The following is a 22769-nucleotide window of genomic DNA, read 5'->3' as shown; positions in this document are numbered from 1 at the left end:
CCACACTCGGGCAATGCTGAATACCCCTACTAGTCTATTATATAAAGGAAAAATGTCTGTTAGCATGAAAGTATGTATGTATGTGTGTTTGTATGTCTCATTAAAACTTTCAAAATCCAAAGCAAATAAAAACAATTCGGGTACTGTCTTTAAGGACAAGAACTCAGATGCATAATATGTGAAATTTAGGACAAAATATTCATTTTTTTTCTACCTTAACGACCGCAGAATCTGATGATTGTCGTTGCAAAATTCAGTTGAATAAAGCCTTGGAGAAAGGTCTTTCTGCTTGCGTCTTCATTACATTACAATTTATTCAGCTGAATTTTTTTTTTAACCCAATTTTATCTCATGGACAGATTCGACATATCTTCTGAAGACTCTCAGGCTAGCAAACTTTGGAAACTATGGTACTGAAACTTTATTTACTATTTGTCTACGACAGAGCATTTAAATCCAGTTGAAGTCTAAACATTTCTGCTATGGTTGCTGACGTTATCGAGGGTTCTGAATTTAAACATGCTATCGAACTACTAAAATCTGTTTACGAGAAGCTTCCCAACGCTGTCCACGCAAGGCATCTACTTTCAACACATCTACAACAGGACAACGAGTCCTTAGATCAGTACCTTCAGGCTTTGAATTGTCTTGCCGCTGACTGTTGTTTCAAAGACGTTACTGCTACTAGGACGAATCTGTCTGCAATGCCTTTATACATGGCCTACGGTCTTCCGTAATACGTGCCAGACTTCTCGAAAATGATACGCTGGATCTCAAGGAGGTTACTCAATGTGTTAGGGCATTAGAACAAGCTCACTTTCGTATGGAGTCATATGTCTTTCAAACTGGATCTACTGCCACTGCTACTATGACTAGAAACATACTCCCTGACTCCGCTGATTCTTGTATGGAGTTTGATTCTGTACTGTCTACTACCCTTCTTACTCATGACAGATGCTACAATCGTGGAGGGAAACGTCACCTTAAGCATGATCGTCACCATTTTCCTGCTCACGATAAAATATGCCGAAATTGTGGCAAAGTCAGTCATTTTGCCAAAGTTTGCCATTCTACAAGACCGACACCTTCACGTTCTACTTCGTCTGTTATAGTAACCTGTGCTAACGATGATGATAATTCTCCTTTTATTTAAATGGTGAAATTAAAAGGAAAACATCTTACCGCTCTTATAGACACAGGCAGCTCTGATAATTTTATTAGCGCTAGTCTCGTTAAAACCTTGGACCTGTCTATTTAGAAATGGGACTCTGTAATTTCTATGGCATCATCCGCTCTTTCCCTCAAACTATCTGAATATTGCACTGAGAAACTTCCATGCAATCCATGCATAGTTATTACATTTGGAATACTCTTTTTAAAAATGCATTGGAGTCTTACTATTTCTTTTGGCCGATCACAGGATAGTCTAAAAATCTGCGCTGTTACTAAAATCAATTGTGCTCTCGTTAAATTATGCAGAACCTTGACCCCTAATTGCAAACCCATTGCTACCAAGTCCCACTATTAACGTGTTGAGGATGCTCAGTTCATTGAAAAAGAAACTCTTAAATTACTTGAGAATAATATAATTAAACAAAGTTATTCTCCATGGCGCGCTCAAATTGTAAATTTTTCATCTAATAAAACGAAACGATTGGTAGTTGATTTCTCTCAGACTATTAACAGTTTCATAGCCCTTGCCATGAATCAAAGATCTTATAATCCCAGTATCGTATCTTCAGTATAATTGATTTGTTTAAAGCAGACTATCAGATTGAAATTTGCCCCTCAGATCAAGCTTGAAATCATCTTTATCCAACTCAAAATTGTTAAAAAAGTTCATAGTGACAAATTTTCCGCATAGATTCTAGAAGTGTAAGCCATTTTGAGTTTCAGATGGTTCGCCGTTACACACAAGTCCTGGTAGGTGACTTGTTTGTAGTAGACAGTTCCACAGAACAAAACATTCTCATCGTGTAGAAACCCGGGAAGGAACATGTGAAATTGCTCCAGAAAAGGTTTAATATTTATGAAGCAATTCTGGTTTCTGATTGGTTTGTAGCAGAACGTGAATTAATTTGATTCGTCAGTTCTTAGCAGCATCGTTTATAAATAGAATCGTCCGACTGTGTGGGATGATACTCCATTATCACTCCAAAATATTGCAGCATCCTCCCTATTTTTTATAATGGGGAAGTCCCTTGTGTTTTTGTTCTGCTCAAAAATAAATATATATTTTTATATTTACTTAGACATAACAAAAATTAGAAATAATTTGGATCTTAGAATTTTAGCATTTAAAAAGACGCCATTTTTAATTGTGTTCAAATGTCAAAAAGGAAAATTACAAAGATTTTTTTTTTTCTAAGCAAAAGTATTAGTAGGTTAAAGTGTTAATACAAATAAAATGGATACAAACAGTGAAAGAATGAAAAAACTATACTTGTATAAATGAGTCAAAATGCTTATTAAGTTAAGAGTAGATTAGACATGAACTCCACTATTTTGATATTAATTTGTATTTAATTTGTAAATGGATTTTAATTATATTTCCAAATAAATAATTCAATGTGTAATATTTGTTCTCTCTTCAATCAAGGAAAGGGAGATCCCTCTTGAATGTGGTAATTTTTGTCCCACTTCGGAGTGTCCCTTTTCGGCGAACTGGATTTTCCTATATCTAATCTTGCCCTCGATGGAGGTAAGTTTAATCTGGAGAAATTCCTGTTGAACATTAGTATGTTTGCTTAATATGCAAAACGGATTCCTGATTACTCATCCAAAATTCGCCCACTAGTTGAAAATAAACAATTTCCAATGTCTTTCATGGTTGTAAACTCCTTCAAAGAGTTCAAGAATCTTCTGTAAAGGTTATCGATGATGAATTACCATTTGCTAATGAAACCAATGGCTAAGAAAAAGCAATCGAAAGCACTATGTTACAAGCTGGGAGATCTGTAGTGTCTTTTCCCTGTTGTTAAATCCCTCTGAAACGCGAGTTCATATAGTCGAAAAAGAAGCGTATGCCATAGTAGAACGTGTCCGCAAATGGAGAGACTCTGTTACTGGGAAACATTTCACTATCATTACGGATCAGCAAGCCGTATCTATTATGCTTAAACTTGCTAATCATGGAAAAATTAAAAACGATAACATTATATGGTGAAAAATGGAACTTCTTTTTCATAGGATATAAAACAATGAAAACGTTATCACGAACATATGGTACTGCTATTTCTTCCTTGGAGGAACTAAAATCAATTCATAATTCTTTAACACATCCTGGAGTAAAACGCTTTTGGCATTTTGTAAGGTCACAAAACATGCCATATTCAATCGATGAAGTCCAGCACATGACTTTTGAATGTCCTACTCGTACCAAAATAAAACCCCAATTCTTTAATTTCCCTAATCATATTCTTATCCGTTTCACGGCCGCATTTCAATGTCTTTCTTGTTGACTACAAAGGACCTCTTTCAGTATCGTCATATTTTAGTTGTTGATTTATTCGGATTTGTACACGAGTGGCCAACCAGTATGTAACAGTGTTTTCACATGAAATGCATTGGTTTAACAGATTACCAATATAATCAGTGGGGGATACCCTTTTCTCTTCCCTGCAACCTCTTTCCCACAGAAGCGACATTGCGAGCCTGTCTTTGTTTTATCGTTATTTCCATGGCAAATGCTCATCTGAACTCCAATCTCTGGTCTCACCTCGCCAATCTTTCATGAAAAACACCCGTCTAGCTGAAACCACTGTCAATACTGGAAAAATACAACGAACATCAATCATGAAAATAGCTGAAATATTAAGACAAAGGATCTCTTCCAGTATCGTGGTTAGGTTGCCGTTACATACTTACTGTTGTTGATGAATAAAGTCGATTTTCTTTCACTTCCCCTTGTTGTGATTGTTTTTCTCAAACCGCGATACAGTGTCTGATGACTATTTTCTTTATCTTCAAACTTCTCTCATTTATCCATTCCGATCAGGGAACTTTGTTTATGTCAGGAGAATTCAAGCAATTTCTGCTTTGACTAGAGAGGTAACAGCCAATACTATCTTCTTAACTTTGGAATGTCAACGGTTGCCCATTAACGATTGGCAGAACATTCTACAGGATCTTTTACATGCTATTCGCTCCCTACTATGCACAACCACTAACCCCACCCCTCACGAATTCATGTTCAATTTTGAAACCCGCTCTTCCGCTGGTACTGCATTGCCTGTTTGGCTCTAAGAACCTACAAAAGTGTTATTAAAAACGATTTGATGGCAGGAGGAAGTATGACCATATTATTGAAGTAGCGGAACGCCTCGAAGCCACCCCTAGACATGCAAGAATTCGACATCGTGATGGTCGGGAGGATTCAGTAGCATTGAGACATTTGGCTCATTTTCCACAATCTCAGGATCCTTGTGAAAATCCATGTCCAGATCGACCTCAAGATTCTGCTGGGAACGTGAACCCAGATCAAACTCAGGATTCTGCTTAGGATGTGGACTCCGAATATCTGCTATCTTCACCTGGTGCAAGTCCCAAGATTCATATTTCTTAAAAATTTGAGGCTTCTGACTCTTCCAGTGGTGAGCTGTTTCTCTGCCGAGCTAACAGGACTCGTAAACCAGCTCAGCGGCTGGATTTATAAATTTTCTAATAATAATCTCTGTTTCAAGTGGGGGTGAGTGTTATAAATTTTCTTATAATAACTTTCTTATTTATTATTAAAGTGACTTCTCTTTATTTGCATATCTTCTCTCACGTGATCTTGCTGCTTGCGTTTCCTTTATTTTCTTACTAGCGAGGGGTACCCGGCATTGACCGGATGTTTGGAGGTGTGTGTGTGGGGGGGGGAGGTAAAAAAAAAAAAAAAGTGAAGTATGAGGATCGAACCCGAACCCTTGAGGCAAAGTTGTAAATTAAAGTGTGAAAAAAAAAAAAAGTGCGACATTAACCATTGCTCCACCGCAACATGCTCACGGAAACACGTTTGAATTTATTTAATTACTTGGATTTAGCAGGTGCCCGTTTTAATGAGTTAATGAGGTCAAGTTTGACTGCGGGATTTCATTTACTGCTGAACGCTTCCCCCCACCCCAAGATGTTATAGGAAAAAGACTAACCCACATGCGGCGAGCGACAAATGTTGAATATTTATCTTCCCGAAATCGAGCAAATTAAATAGCCAGGTGAGCTTCGTTGTTAACTGTGAGATATTACGATTTATATGTGATATAAAAAGTTTTAAAAAGTTGTGAAGCGAGCGACCGCTTCTCTGAAAAAAGCCTTTTGTTGACATACAGAAAAAGTGAACACACATACATACATTTTCGCTTTTATATATATAGATTTGAAAACTTTCTGTTTTTTATTTTATTAACATGCATATCTGGCCTCTTGCCACATTTGTCGTTGTAAAATTCAGTTGAATAAAGCCTTGAGAAAAGGTCTTTCTACTTGCGCCTTCATTACCTTACAAGTATGAACACTTTTTAGTTAAGTTAATGAGAATGAAAAATTAAAAAAAAGAGGTGGTATAAAATTAAGGAAAAGCGAAGAAAGAAAAAACAAAGAGAAAAAAAAGAATTAGGGGAGAAAAGAAACAGAAAGGGAGAGGGATGGGAAAATGAGTGAGGGAAAAAAAAGGGTAAGAGTAGAAAATTAGAGAGAAGGATAGAAAGGAGATACATAAAGAGAGAGGAAAGAAGAAAAGGGATAGAGAGGGAAGGACACGAACAACAAAGAGAGAAAGAGAGCACAAGAGGGCGTCACAGAAAAAAGATGTTAACTTGCGAGAATAAAAAAATTTTATGCTGAAAATCACCGTTCCACTTGTCACCATCTCAAGTAAAAAAAAAAAAAAGGATCAACAATCTTCTATTGAATGACTCCAATTAATTTTTTTTTTTTTTGTAAGCCATTCATAAAAGAAAAGAATAAAGAAAAAGAAAAGAAAGAAATTTGTTTTATCTTTCACTTGTCTTCCAAGCAATGAAAAAAAAAAAAATGGTAGAACACAAAATTAACTGAAGCATCATGGGAAGGAAAATTTACTGATTAAAGAAAAACACAAAACAAAATTGTTTTCTTTTTAAATACAATCTTTTTAAGAATGGCAAAAAAAGAATAAAAATATCAAGACAAAAAGAAAAAAAAATCATTTTTTCCTGGAAGTTAATTCATTTCATAACAACTATAGATAAAAAAAAACACACACACAAAAAAACACAAAAAAAAAACACCCACTGTAAATAAAAATTCTTTACAATTTTAAGCACCTAACAACCCTCGCAAAAAAAAAAGAGGTTAATTTTTATTCTGAGCATAAAAGGTCACAAAACAGTTTGAAAATACCTTGACGACTGAATAATAAAGTCATGAACAGATGTGAACAAAGAAGATTATATGGAAAGTGTTGGTAATTTTTATGGTGTATTAAACTTCTTTGTAGGTTAATTAACAATAAAACGATGCATTTGAATATACATCATTTACACTTCTTTGCAGACTATTATTTCCAACATATACATATTTATACTAGAGAAATGAAATTTGCAAAAATAACTATAGTAGTAGTAGTAGTAGTAGTAGTAGTTTAGTCGTAATATTCAATGAGAAGAAGAAAAAGAAGAAGAGGAAGGAAAGGAAAACCATAAAATCATTTGAGACATGGAGATACAAACAGATAAACTCAGCCAAGCAAGAAGACCAGACGTCATAATAATTAACAAAGAAAGAAACTGGAGAGAAAGCACTAACCAAACATCCACTGGATGAGTGCAACGGGGGACTGGGATCTTGAGGATGCTTATTGTCACCTAAATTCTAGTGAAGACCAATGGTCATTGCCAGTGAGAAACGGTTGTTGCGCTAACACAAATTCGTTTGAAAAGGGTATTGAAAGAAGTGGAGAGTACTGGAAATCTGGGCGACTTGTTGTCATCTAGACTCCAGGGAACACCACAGGTTGTCAACAGAGAGAAATGTTTGATGATGATCTGCGTGAAAACTCCTAGGGAGTACAATAAAAGTCTACATCCGGGGTTAGGGTTAGGGTCATCTAGACTCCAGGGAACACCATATAATAATAAATACAATAAAAGTCTACATCCGGGGTGTGCCAAGCATGCACGAAAGCGAACAAGCATATGGGTCGGGCCTTCCTGCGGTGAAAAGCGAACCCGGGACCTTTTGATTACAAATCAACTCTACTAATGAACTACACCCATCTTACCCCAAAGTGACGATTTAGTTTCACCCAACGGCTATGAAGAACACAAGCGGATAAGTGATTCGGCAGCTTTGAAATCACTGCTTTGAGACATGTCTCGGTTATTGCATTTTCATGTCGTGGCATGTTGATTCGACGAGATTGTGCGGTGCTGCTTGAGAACATGTGTGAAGATTCAATGGTATTGTTCGTGGTGTGGCCTGTCAATTCAGTGGTGGTGTTCAGAATTGCGTGGACGAATTTGTTAAGGATCGTGCCGTCATTTGTGAAATGTATATATATATATATATATATACTTTTTTTTTTTTTGGCGCTCTCTCTCCCTCGTGTGGCAACACGGGGTAAGTTGTATGTGAGTAACATCATGTTTTATGGCAATGAATGCTGGGTCTCGCCCATTCCTCTCTCGCCCAACTGCAATGCAATGACAGATCCATGATGAGATGGATTTGCAGCTGAAAACATTACACTTGCCCAGTACGGCGTCTATCCTAAGGATGAACCGATTATGTTGGCATGACCATGTGAACATTATCCTCCTGGAAAAAACAATTGTAGAAGCATATCCTAAATTGCAGGGAGACTGACCGGCCAAGGAAAACTTAAATCAAATTGGGCCCGACTGCATAGAGCAGAATTTGCAGACACTTGAACAACTCAGCAGTGAGAAGTGGAGTGTGAGCTTGCGTAATATCAGAAAATGTCTGATGCCGGAAAAGTAATGAAGACAAAAATAAAATAATAAATAAATTAAAAAAGTTTAATTCTTAAATTATCAAATATAACAGATTAATTTTGACTCAGACTAATTAAGATTCAAATTACCTATACTATTAATAAAATTTTAAATGTTTATTTTTTTATTTATTTGTGTGTGTGTGCATATATATATATCAATAAAACTTTCAAATGGATGCACCGAATTGAACAATTCTTTTTTCCCCCTGAAAGGTGTGAGTCCCTAGATTGTCCTTATCTATATATGGTTCGTAACGAACAACGCCGAGTCACACAAAAAGCTCGAAATAAGGTTTTTTTAGCCGTTTCATTTTTGTCAAAAAAGTTACCTGCCCATGTCAACGGAATTTAGCACTGTCTGTATATAGTCATGGTAACATCTTTCAGCGTACGGACAGGACTTGTGCTGCAATGGATAACACGTCTGACTACGGATCAGAAGATTCCAGGTTCGAATCCTGGCAAGTTTGTAATAATTTTAACCATCATTTTATCCAACGTTTACTCATTATCCTTACCCTTAGGGTATTTTTGTTTTTTCAGTGATTTTGTTTTGTGCATATGGGAATTTCCCATACTCCCAGTTCACAGGGTAAACATTGATGGCAAGATGATGTTACTTGATGTTGAGCGTACTTGATTTTGTGTTTGACTCGGTGTTGTGTGTGCCGACGCGGCGCATCCACTAGTATAATACTAAAATCTCTTCTACTTTTCTGAATTTTTGGAGATGAGGATTGATTATTCAGAGTATTTGGATTCTTCGGAATACTGTTCTCGTCTTGATTGTAATTTGTTTCAAGTTTTGGTCAATTTGACGTCCGATCTTATTCAGATATATCTCGTTGAACTCAGGAATCTTTCTTTTCAGCTCGGGAATTTTCACAAAACGAGGGCATGTTCCCCCAGTGGATTAAATAAAGGGTTCCGTTTGAAATTCTGTGTAAGTCTCCAAGTTTGACAAGATACAGCCGAATAAGATTGGAGGTCAAACCAACCAAAATGTTTTGAAAATAACATGCAAGAAGAATTCAAAACAATATGTAAATCTTTTTTGTCGTTGCTTGTATTTGATTTGATGAAGAAAAGGCAGGTATACTAACCAAACGTTTTTCGGTCTTCATAAATTTCACGCTGTTCACAGCTACTACGACGGTGAATATTATCTGCAAATGCAAACAAACAAATTGTTTAATGTATAATAAGTAAATTTTATAAATTATATATTAAGTAAAAAGAAAAGTGTTTTTAATAACTTTTTACTTAGGAATAAATTATTTTTTGCAGTAAATAAATTTTTTAATGACTATTTTAAAAATATCTATAATCTTAACATTGCATTGCATGCCCAAAACAATGTATATGAGAAAAAGAAAACAATGTATATGAGAAAAAGAAAAAGAAAACAATGTACACGAGAAAAAGAAATAAGAGATTGCAATGGCACACTACAACCGTAACATCAGCTCATTTTTAACAATACAACATTTACATCAGCTCATTATTAACAATACAACATTTACATCAACTCATTATTAACAATACAACCGTAACATCAACTCATTATTAACAATACAACATTTACATCAGCTCATTATTAACAATACAACATTTACATCAGCTCATTATTAACAATACAACATTTACATCAGCTCATTATTAACAATACAACATTTACATCAGCTCATTATTAACAATACAACATTTACATCAGCTCATTATTAACAATACAACATTTACATCAGCTCATTATTAACAATACAACATTTACATCAGCTCATTATTAACAATACAACATTTACATCAGCTCATTATTAACAATACAACATTTACATCAGCTCATTATTAACAATACAACATTTACATCAGCTCATTATTAACAATACAACATTTACATCAGCTCATTATTAACAATACAACATTTACATCAGCTCATTATTAACAATACAACATTTACATCAGCTCATTATTAACAATACAACATTTACATCAACTCATTATAAACAATACAACATTTACATCAGCTCATTATAAACAATACAACATTTACATCAGCTCATTATTAACAATACAACATTTACATCAACTCATTATTAACAATACAACATTTACATCAGCTCATTATTAACAATACAACCGTAACATCAACTCATTATTAACAATACAACATTTACATCAACTCATTATTAACAATACAACATTTACATCAACTCATTATTAACAATACAACATTTACATCAACTCATTATTAACAATACAACATTTACATCAGCTCATTATTAACAATACAACATTTACATCAACTCATTATTAACAATACAACATTTACATCAGCTCATTATTAACAATACAACCGTAACATCAACTCATTATTAACAATACAACATTTACATCAACTCATTATTAACAATACAACATTTACATCAGCTCATTATTAACAATACAACCGTAACATCAACTCATTATTAACAATACAACATTTACATCAACTCATTATTAACAATACAACATTTACATCAGCTCATTATTAACAATACAACCGTAACATCAACTCATTATTAACAATACAACATTTACATCAGCTCATTATTAACAATACAATATTTACATCAGCTCATTATTAACAATACAACCGTAACATCAACTCATTATTAACAATACAACATTTACATCAACTCATTATTAACAATACAACATTTACATCAACTCATTATTAACAATACAACATTTACATCAGCTCATTATTAACAATACAACATTTACATCAACTCATTATTAACAATACAACATTTACATCAGCTCATTATTAACAATACAACCGTAACATCAACTCATTATTAACAATACAACATTTACATCAACTCATTATTAACAATACAACATTTACATCAGCTCATTATTAACAATACAACCGTAACATACTCTCATTATTAACAATACAACATTTACATCAGCTCATTATTAACAATACAACATTTACATCAGCTCATTATTAACAATACAACCGTAACATCAACTCATTATTAACAATACAACATTTACATCAGCTCATTATTAACAATACAACCGTAACATCAACTCATTATTAACAATACAACATTTACATCAGCTCATTATTAACAATACAACATTTACATCAGCTCATTATTAACAATACAACCGTAACATCAACTCATTATTAACAATACAACATTTACATCAGCTCATTATTAACAATACAACCGTAACATCAACTCATTATTAACAATACAACATTTACATCAACTCATTATTAACAATACAACATTTACATCAGCTCATTATTAACAATACAACATTTACATCAGCTCATTATTAACAATACAACCGTAACATCAACTCATTATTAACAATACAACATTTACATCAGCTCATTATTAACAATACAATATTTACATCAGCTCATTATTAACAATACAACATTTACATCAGCTCATTATTAACAATACAACATTTACATCAGCTCATTTTTAACAATACAACATTTACATCAGCTCATTTTTAACAATACAACATTTACATCAGCTCATTATTAACAATACAACATTTACATCAACTCATTAACAATACAACATTTACATCAGCTCATTATTAACAATACAACATTTACATCAACTCATTATTAACAATACAACCGTAACATCAACTCATTATTAACAATACAACATTTACATCAGCTCATTATTAACAATACAATATTTACATCAGCTCATTATTAACAATACAACATTTACATCAGCTCATTATTAACAATACAACATTTACATCAGCTCATTATTAACAATACAACATTTACATCAGCTCATTATTAACAATACAACATTTACATCAGCTCATTTTTAACAATACAACATTTACATCAGCTCATTGTTAACAATACAACATTTACATCAGCTCATTATTAACAATACAACATTTACATCAACTCATTAACAATACAACATTTACATCAGCTCATTATTAACAATACAACATTTACATCAACTCATTTTTAACAATACAACATTTGCATCAACTCATTTTTAACAATACAACATTTACATCAGCTCATTATTAACAATACAACATTTGCATCAACTCATTATTAACAATACAACATTTGCATCAACTCATTATTAACAATACAACATTTACATCATCTAATTTTTAACAAAAATTTTCAGAATATGATCTATTACAATGTTGGCATACACAGCTGATAGTTTTCAAGGAGATAATGATCAGGCATGCCTAAAATCAGGTCAGAGTTGCTGTCTGAGCCGATATGATGTGAAATCTGAAGTCGGCAATGAGGACAATGCATCACTGAAGATTTTGCCTGAAGTGTTTATAAGAGTGTATTTCAGGATTAGTAACCTTTGTAGAATACTTCATCAAGTTGAGAAAGAAATAAAACTTTGTATTGGTGAATTATTGATAAAATAGAAAAGAAAATCACATTTTCTCGCGAATAACGTATTGAAATTTTACAATTAGCAAAAACATTAAATAAATGTGGATCGGCATCTTTTCCTTTTTAACAAAAGCATTTATCACCGTTACTCTCTATCGTCTCGACACCACTTAAAAAGAATTTGGCTGCCATATGTCCATCTAGCCTGGCATGCATTTCTCCTTCCTCCGACTGCATGCAGGCCACAGCCGCCATATTCTCGTCCTCGAGTTCACACGTCCATTTTCTTCGACCCGCATTCTGCTTCTTCTCTTTTTCTTGTCATGCTAACTCGCGCACACTTCCTAATTTGCATATGCGCTTTTTTAGGCTACTGCTGCTGCTGGCCCTGTCGGTGGGGCATTAGAATACGCCGACTGCCCCCCTGCAGAAGGTAAAAGTCCCTCAATGGGGGTCCTGGATATGACCTTAAACTATATCCAATGGTGAGGCCCCAGCTTGTGGGCTTTGGGGAGTGTGGAACTACCCTTTAATTACCATTGCTCCCATGACCCAGAGTGGTAGTATCTGTTAGGGTCCCAACTATGGGTTAAATAGAAACCGACGTGAAAACAACAAATATATTCTATTAAAAAAAGTTTTTCTTAAAAATTTTTGGATTCGGCATTAAATAACCCGAAAAGGGTTGATATGCCGTAAAACAAAAGCAACCAACCAACCAACCAACTGCTGCTGCTAATCTCTTTGCAAGCCAGCCATCCTTTGCTGCTGCTGATATTTTCACACGCGTTCATATGCACTGTGTTAAACATTTACAATTTTTAAGATCATGTACACAACGTCTTGAGTTGGAAGCCATGTTTAGTTCCAGAAGAGTTTCCGATGGTTAGATGTTCTACACAAGTCCTGGAGATGACGAGTTCTCAGTAGACAGCTGTTCTGTACAGGTTCCGAACTTTATAATTTTATAGCCAGAGAGCAAAAGATCCTTCCCGTGTTGACACGCAGAAAACATATGCAAGGTTGCTTTAAAAATAAAAAGGTTTAACTTTTATGGAGCAACTCTGGCTCCTGATGGATTGATAGCAGAACATGAATTAATTTGATTCGTCAGTTCCTAGCAGCAGTGTTTATAAATAGAATCTCTTAACTGTCAGGGACCATACCCCCATTAGTAGTAAAAAATATTGCAACAATTTAGACATACGAACCATACTGGGGGTGGGGAATATATTGATGTTACTAAAATTGTGGACTCTAGTAAATTTGGTAAGGGATATTCACGAAAACCCTTGGAAGAGATAATAAGCATGTAAAACAAACGTTAAACCAATTATGACGATATGATAACAAAATGGTGCCGGTAGTAAATAAATGGCATAGATATGCCTGTCTTCACATTGTGGTTTAACTCTGTGGGTGGTAAATTTTTTCAAAAATTTATTTGGTAGAAAAATGATTTTTTACACCTATTTTTAAAATGATTCTGTAAGCTTAACATTTAACTGTATTTTTCAAACAATGTATATCACATTAGTTGCATATTTTAGTAGGTCTATCAAAATAGATGATAACATTTGACTAATTTGCATATTGTGATGGCAGCCATCTTGAATTTATAATGCGGTTGAGCATCTGCTCAAAAGAAAACTGTCATTTTCTCACACACATATTTGTAAATTATTGAATTTATTGTGTAGATTTTATGCTATTGTGTCTCATGTTTGCAAATGAAACACATTTTGCATGTAGTATCATCTTTTATTAGAACTGGTTGCAATTTTGCAACAGCTGCATGAAAGGGGTTAATATGATTGCTAATAATGTGATCAGGGTTTGGTTGTTTTGTTTTATGGCATATCAACCATTTTGGAATTATTTAACGCCGAACTCAGTAATTTTAGAAAAAAAATTTTAGGCTTCAAGTTCTTTTATTCCTTTTAAATATTTATTCATGTTGTGTGGTTGTTTTGTGGAGGAAAATTGCTGTTTTGGTTCTTTGGCTTTGCAGAACATGATTGAGTTTCGTAAAGGAAAAAGGGAGGAAAAAAATAATAACATCAATGTTTAGTGCATTTTAGATGAAGCTAGTATCTTCAGACGGCCTGATCTGGTAGCACTGAAAAGATCAGGGGTACACTAAAAACGATTTGCCTTTTTTTTTTTTTAAAGTAACAATTTTATTTTGTGTAGAAGTCTGAAGTTTACAAATGGACTGATTCCATAAGTTTATCAAGTCTGCTTTGCCAGTGATACCATTTATTGTTAGTTTTCTTCTATATAAATAAAACAGATGTATGTGTGTCTGTCTGCATGAAAATATTTAACCGATAAACTATTAAACTACAGGTCGCATAACACTGAAATTAACAGGAAATAGTAATCATTTAATCGTTTAATATTATTTTTTCTTATCTCTCGATAGCTACACCAGGGAATTTGTACTTGTACTTACTTGTACTTGAAACGACATTCACCCTGGAGGAGTTGAGTCGGCTTCATGAAGATGCACATCTCGTACCACTGCGGCCCAAGCCCGGCGATCGGAGGCAAGATCCCGATTGAGCAATAGCCAGTCACGTCTCCAACGAGACAGGCCATAGGTGAGCGGGCCCGAAATAAGCTCAGCGTCGGCTTTGATAGTCCCGAGCCACGTTCTTAGCTGGCCACCGACACGTTGGCCAGCTAAGAACGTGGCTACACCAGGGAACGCAGCTGGAGCACTAACTGTTTGGGTTTTGATCTAGCTGATGGCACACAAGTCATTTGTTTTTTAATACTTTTGAAATCAGTACTATATTTTAGGTACAATATAATATTCAATAGATAATTGGCTCTGTAATAATAAATAAGAAATCTGCACGAATTAAAATATATGTAATCATATTTTACAATCTAGCAAAGCCAGGTGCCCCCCTGCTAGTACATTAAAATAATAATTGCACTTATTCCTCCTTTAGTATAATTAGTACGATCATAACACTGACAATATGCAAAATAAAACAGATATAATTCATCCAAACTCGAGACAGTAGTAGTAGTATTAATACAACTTTGTGTGTATATATATATATATATATATATATATATATATATATAAAAGTGAACATGCCTGTGTGTGTGTCTGTCTGTCTGTGTAAATTTCCCTACGCAATAACTCTGTCAATTTTTAGTCTATAGAATCGAAATTTGATATACAGGATACTGAGATTTGGGAAAATCTATCAGATCGGTTTTCGGGCAGAAATTTGGCTGTTAAGGAGTCAAATTTCAACGATGTGACCTTTTAGAACTCTACCAAACTCCTTCGACAAATTGGATTCTAAACACTTCCCCTTAAACTGGGAACCTTTCTACGGATGGGGGGGGGGGGCGCGCTTTTTTTCGCCGGCATTTTTTAAAGTCATCCTCTCCTTTCGATTGTCTAGACTAAATTTTAAAAAGTGTCACTTCCGGTTTGGTGGTGGTCGTAACAGCATAGACATCAGGTTTTTCCCTCGTTCTTTTCCTCCTTCGCGGTACGGGTTCGAGCCTGCCTTCCTACTACCACTTTTTTTTTTTTTTTTTTTTGCTCAACAGACACATCCAAACACCCGGACAATGCCGGGCTGAAATGCTAGTATATCTATAAAAGTGAACGTGTGTGTGTGTGTGTGTGTGTGTGTGTGTGTACATTTCTCTACACAATAACTCTGTCAATTTTAAGTCTACAGACTCGAAATGTGGTATACAGGGTACTGAGATTTGGGAAAATCTATTTGATCAGTTTTTGATCAGGTTGCTTGGATATGGATCTAACTTAATAACTTGTTTTGAGCCAAAACAATAAATGCTAAGGGGTCATAATAGGGGTCAAAGTTTAAAAGTATTGACCGCTTTTTTTTTTCTTTTTGCTCAGTATACACCTCCAAACACCCGGGCAACGCTGGGCTGGAATGCTAGTCATATATATATAAGAAGCAGGCGATAACATGTTTTTTCGATTACAAATATTTTAGTTAAGAAATTTTATAAACTTAAATTTGTAGACTGAAAAAAAAATTGTGTAAAAAATAGAGCACTCTCAGTACTTTTTTCCTTTTAATGCTGTCCTTTTATAAAATATAGGTAAAAGAAACGTCACCCCTTTATTTTTTTTATTTTGGAGGACCAAGCCCCAATGCAGCACTCCCGGTTCTGCTGGTCTATAAAAAACCAATAAGTTTAGCATGGCAACATATCTGACAGCACACAAGTGCACTACTGGATATTTTCAAAAATGTAAACAAAATAGAGGACGATTTTGTAGTTTGCTTAAAGCATTGTGTGTAGTTTGTAAGACGTTGTGTTTAAAGGCTATGACAATGCAGTCTTGTAGAAAAACATTGTTGAGTACGAGACAAGGTAAAAAGGGTCTTCTATTGTTCCAGATATTCGTAAATAACCTCAGTGACGAAATTGTGTCTAAGATGAGTATATTTGCTGATGATACAACAATCTAAAATAGATATGAGGGAAAAACGAATGTATAAATGTTCTAGGCAATGGCAGAAACCCTGGAAAACGACCTTCATTCTGTAGTGTAATGGGGCCGTAAATGGTTGGTAACATTCATTGCTACTAAGACTAAGCGTCTTTCCTTTAACAACTACAGAAAACCTTCTCAACCAACAACTGCCAGGACAAATAACACTCTACCTTAGAGCCCATCTTTCAAACTCTTCAACCGAACATTCATAGGTAACATGAACTGGAACTAATACATAGAGGACACTGCCAAGGCTGCTGCAAAAAAGGTGGGCTCTCTCTATCATGCTAGAAAATTGCTCCCACCAGAGAAAGCCACAATTCTCCCATGCATGGAGCATTATTTCAGATTTCTTTTGCAATCTACTACTATTTACAGAAATTAATATTAATAGAGTTACTTCCCTTGAATTGATATACACGAAATGGAGACTACTTAAAGTGGATATGTTTACGGCTAAGGCTGTTAAATATTTCGATCAGTAAATTCTTTGGTCGCAGAAGAAAATATTAACATTTGGTAGCAAGGAAAAAAATTGTCTTGGGACCTAAAACTAGTTCATCGAAATATTAATATTTCCTATAGCTTCCAATGTGACGAGTAAGTGTAAAAGCGCCCGAGAATTGTGTGTGCGTACTCTCACTAAACACTTCTTGAGGTATGAGAATACAATCAGCCAGAAGCGATATAAGGACGACACTAAAGTCATTGGTAAGTCGATTTTAGTCCGTGTCGACGTTATTGTTCGAGTTCATATTGGTGTTACTGGTCAAGTCGATGTCAACGTTATGGTTCGAGTTCATATAGGTGTTACTGGTCGAGTCCATGTTGACGTTATTGTTCAAGTTCATATTGGTGTTACTGGTCGAGTCCATGTCGACGTTATTGTTCAAGTTCATATTGGTGTTACTGGTCGAGTCCATGTCGACGTTATTGCTCAAGTTCATATTGGTGTTACTGGTCGAGTCCATGTCGACGTTATTGTTCGAGTTCATATTGGTGTTACTGGTCGCGTCCATGTCAACGTTATGGTTCGAGTTCATATTGGTGTCACTGGTCGAGTCCATGTCAACATTATTGTTTGAGTTCATATTAGTGTTACTGGTCGAGTCCATGTCAATGCTATTGTTTGAGTTCATATTGGCCTTACTGTTGGGTATGTGCCAGCACTTGCTCCAAAAGCAGGAGCCTTTTCCCTTTTTGATTTTTTCGACACAGTACAGTAAGACATTTACTGGTTCACTTACTTCACGCTCTGAGCATCTGAGCAGCAAGATTTGAACTCATTAGTAGCTATTATGCAAACTCCTCAACTAACCTAATTCCCCCTCCCCTCCTCTACTCCTGGCTAAAAAAGAATAAAGCACATGCTCCGATGACGTGGTCATTTTATTAGCTTGGTTTTATTTTGCCTATTCGGATCAATCAATCTTTTTGATCTAAATGAGAGCTAAAAGATGAAACTGGGTCAATATTATTACTTCAATCGATTCCCAAAGGATTCGACTATTAAGAGAGAACAAAGAATCCAAGGAGAATTGAATGAGAGGAAACAAAGGAACCATTCCCGAGCTGTAGAATTGTGTCCAAACTTTTTTTTGGAAACCGGGTTTTCTTTTCAATTTTGGCTCATAGAAATGAAGGAAGAAATAAAAAAGAAAGAAGAAAGAAAAAAGAACAAAGAAAAAATAAAATAAAAGTAAAAATGAAAGAAAGGCAAAAATAGAAGGAGAGAGAATTTTGGAAGAGGTTAGAAAGAAAGAAAGAAAGAAAAAAGACAGAAAGAAAGAAGACAGAATATAAAAAAGTAAAAGAAAGGCAAAAGTCAAAGGAGACATAAAAAGAAAAATGAATGGAAGAAAAACAGGAAAGAAGCAAAAAAGAAAAAAGGAAAGAAAAAAACAGAAAAAAAAAATAAAGACAGAAAAGGATGAATGAAAATCTATAAAGAAAAAAGAGAAAAACAGTAGGAATGAGCAAGAAGGAAAGAAAAAATTGAAAGAAAGGCAAAATGGAAGGAAAGAGATGGAAAAATATAAAAGAATGAAAAACGGAAAAGAGAAAATCAAAAAACAATGAAAGAAAGAAAAGAAAAAATATAAGTAAACAAAAAAAAAAAAAATCAAAATAATTACAGATGATGAAAGAACTAAAAACGTTAAGGAAAAAGGAAAACAGAAAAAAGAACGAAAGAAAGAAATGGAAAAAAGAGGAAAAAAGGAAAAAGATATTTATGGAAAAAAAGAAAAAAGAAAGCAGTAAGAAATAAAAGAAAGAAAAGAAAAAGAGAAGTAAAAAAGAAAAAACAAAAAAGGAGAAAAAAGAAAAGAAAAAAAAAAAGAAAACAATACCCGTAGAGAAAGTAAAGTAATGTCCTTTAGATCCGTCCATTCCATCCGTGTGTTTAGCGCTTAAAATGTTATTTCAAACATAAGCGTCACAGACCGACGGAGCCTTTCACAGAGAGGTGTAGACGTATAAATGCGACAGATCAGCAGCTGGATGGATCCTTTTACAGACTTTAGTGCGTTGCGTCAGACCAACAGACAAAGCCTTCTATAAAAACGCCCTGACATAAAAGGAAAAGGATAGAGAAAGAAAAGATCAAAGGAGAAAGAAAGGAGGTTTACAATTGGGATAAGATCAACATCGCAATTTTGGTCCAATCTTTTCCTAAACGATGAAACTCTTTTAGAGAGAACAAAGAATTCTTTAAAAAAATCAAAAAAAAAAATCAAAGGAAAAAAAGAAATAAATGCAGAAAACAATATAGAAAAGAAAAAAGAAAATTCGTCTCTCCTGGTATGGCGGAACTGAAATTGGTTTCTTTAATACGAATTCGACGATCGTAGGGACCTGGGCAAAACTGATATGCAATTCGTCAATGAATGATTGGCTTTCTTGAATTACAAGAATAATGGATGCCACTCACTCCTGACGCAATCATCTACCTGCATAAAAGTTAGATACATCGAGTACTGTTGCCACATCTGGGAAGGTGATGTTTGGTGCGGTTTAGGTCAGGAAGGTTGTACCTTCAGACAGGCTGATCTGATAGTCATGTGACCGGATGATCACCTTCATGATCGCACTACAATAAAACAACGCGAGACGAGTACTTGATGTAAATCAGATAAGATCTGAGTGGGTGTGTGTGTCTGATACCGTCATGTAGCGTAGAAGGAGGAAACCTCGAGCGTTGTCCGTCGATACTGCCTGGTTGCGTCAATAGCCATTGATTTTCTTCTCTGCTTAATCTTCTCTGACGTCAACGCCAATCTCTCTGATTTCATTCAGGAGTACCTCCGAGCCACCAACCGTCCCAAACTGGACACTGTCCTCAACTTGTAACTGTCGTCAACTGTCGTGCCCAAGACTGTCATCACAAAACCAACTCATCAAAATGCCCACAAACTAATTCTAAATATATCTCAGGTTCTTTTGTTCCTGTTCACCGCCACACACTGATTAACAAGATTATTTCAGCTCTCCTTTGTGTAAGTTACTCAACAACTTCCTATCCTGCTGGTAAACTTATTTCCTCTTTGTTTTTGTTATATTTTTTGTTCTCTTTCTTCTCTCCTTTCTAACACTTGTGGGGCGGAGGTGGGGGCCAAGGTCGAAAGTATCTTAGTAACACCAGACTTTTCTTAAGCAAGTCCCACGTCTTGATAAGCTCCTAGAACCGACTTCCACTCTGGGTCTATAACGGAAGACATTTTCAATCTGTTTAGTTTTGTTAAAATAGTCGAATCGTTAAAATAGTGGAATCGTTTAGTTTTGTTAGAATAGTCGAATCGGTATACCCCACCCCTCACATACACATCAGAACAGATGCAATCCTTTATCCATATAAAAGACAAATACAGGGTAGAACGATAAAATTGTCACCCTAGCAAAACAACATTATATAATTTGCATCTGATGGAAACCGGTTTTCTGTTTTTCTTGCAGACCATCTACTTGGCCAGTTGTGTACAAATCCCAAAAGCGATAGGAGCTTTCTATCATGTCAAAAATGATACAATGTTCAATGAGCAAGATCGGAGATGCGCCACTGTACAACTCATGCTCTCTACTGATCCAAATTATGACAACAACACCATTTCCAGCACCCTCAAAATGCAGACGACCCACAGTTATGGTCTCTGGTGTCGTTTCAAGTAAGGATCACATTATGTCAGCTCACATCTTCAAAATCGGCTTGAAATTCAACACCAAAGGGTACCTTGATGTGCCAAAGAATGTGGTGGTCCCCTAGTGCTACCAGGTGGCCACTGGCAGACCCTACGTGTGACAGCACGACTTGGCACCAGCCTACAAGTTCAAAGAGACCCAGGCTTGGCTTAAGCAGGAGTGTTACAATTTTGTACCCTTGTCTTACTGCCCCCCCTCCTCCCCCCGACCTGAACCTGCAGAACTACTTCATTTGATCATACATCAAGAACATCACCAACATGACCTCCGATAACACCAAAGCCAGCATGATCACCACCATCCACCGAGTATTCTCTGGACTCCCGCTGGCGTTTGTAGAAAAGGCATGCTCTCAGTTCCAGACTCATATAGAGGTTGTGATTGAGGCTGAAGGCAGCTACATTGAATAGATGTCAGCTATACTGTGTAATCAAGTTACCTGAATTGATTTTTTTTCAATAAAGGTTTTAAAATAGTGTTGTTTTCTTTACGCCGACAAATTTATTGTTCCACCCTAAGATCCACTACTTTTTTTCTTTTTTTTTTTTTTTTTTTGTTCACATTCACCCCTAACAACACATATCGTCACTTGGACGCAAGGGGCTACTATTTGGGACCATGTCTAGGAAAGACTAACAAGATGTTTGTTTACATTACATTTAAACTTCTACATATCAGTACAACCAGGGAAGCGGGTAGGAGAAAAGGAATTTCAAAGTCTACCCGTTTGAAAGAAGAAACTATTAGAATAGAAAGCTTTCTAACATTTAGGAACCTCAAGAGTGAAGGGGTGAGATTTTGTTGCTAATCGGGTTTGTATGTTGAGGAGAGGGGCACAAGTGCAACGAGTTCATCAGAGCATATTCCATTAAAATATTTGTAAAACAGGCATAGAGATGCAACATTGCAGTGATGGGACAGGGGTTGGAGCTTAGTAGACAAAGTGATATCGTTCAACATCCAACTGACAACTCTTGAATGGCTTTTGGCTTTAATATATATGTATTAACATGATTAATAGGTCAATATTGATAAAGTTGCTATGATAACCAACAGCCAATCAGAAGAAACCGTCTCTCATGTTCCTTACTTATTCTGATAACTTTTGAACACCAGTAATTTTCTGATAACTTTTGTTTTAATGAACAAAAATTGAAAATTTTTATTTCAAAATAGAGCTGAGAAGGCGACCTATGAACTGTAAAAATTGTTTGAAATTTGGTTGCAAAATGAGTGAGCGGTGAAGCTTTAAAGCAGTTCTAAATTAATAAAACTAATACTTAACAATATATTCAAACACGATAGTGTATGAATGAGAGATATATATATATATATACAGGGTGGCCGAAAAGTCCCAGGACACTATACACATGGCTTATAAGCTTTGACATCCAAGTCCTTTTTCATATGATCCATCATGGTAGCCCTTGGTATTCCAAGTTCAGCAGAACGTTTTCTGGTGGATTTCTTGGGAGACTGTTGCAGTGATTCTTGAACACCAGCACACGTTTCCTTTCGTGTTTCAGGCCTGCCACTTCTTGCCTGATCCAGAACGCTACCTGTTTCAAAAACTTTCTTCTCCCACAGATACAGATTACTTCTTGATGGCGCGGGCTTTCCAAATCTTTCTGTGAAAGCACTTCGAACATCTTTTCGGTCAGTGTCCTGGGACTTTTCGG

The 22769-nt window shown here is 35.3% G+C and overlaps 1 protein-coding gene and 1 non-coding gene across 5 annotated transcripts in view; one reads left to right on the top strand and one right to left on the bottom strand.

Annotated features, from left to right (window-relative positions):
• LOC145247940 (nuclear receptor subfamily 1 group D member 2-like) overlaps positions 1–22769 on the bottom strand; it is a 490243-nt gene that overhangs the window by 243278 nt on the left and 224196 nt on the right. For all 4 annotated transcript variants that reach the window (XM_080109580.1, XM_080109582.1, XM_080109579.1 and 1 more), the window contains exon 3: positions 9079–9141. In XM_080109580.1, the coding sequence (XP_079965706.1) occupies positions 9079–9141 (63 nt within the window). The remainder of the gene's footprint in view (positions 1–9078; positions 9142–22769) is intronic.
• Trnar-acg (transfer RNA arginine (anticodon ACG)) lies at positions 8373–8445 on the top strand. Its single transcript has one exon. It is a non-coding gene; the product is annotated as a tRNA-Arg (tRNA).

This window comes from Euprymna scolopes, chromosome 26, assembly GCF_053919585.1.
Source record: "Euprymna scolopes isolate OS-2025 chromosome 26, ASM5391958v1, whole genome shotgun sequence".
In the NCBI taxonomy this organism is placed as follows: Eukaryota; Metazoa; Mollusca; class Cephalopoda; order Sepiida; family Sepiolidae; genus Euprymna; species Euprymna scolopes.
The sequence above is the reverse complement of the archived record's forward strand: the minus strand, read 5'-3'. Positions and strand labels throughout refer to the sequence as shown.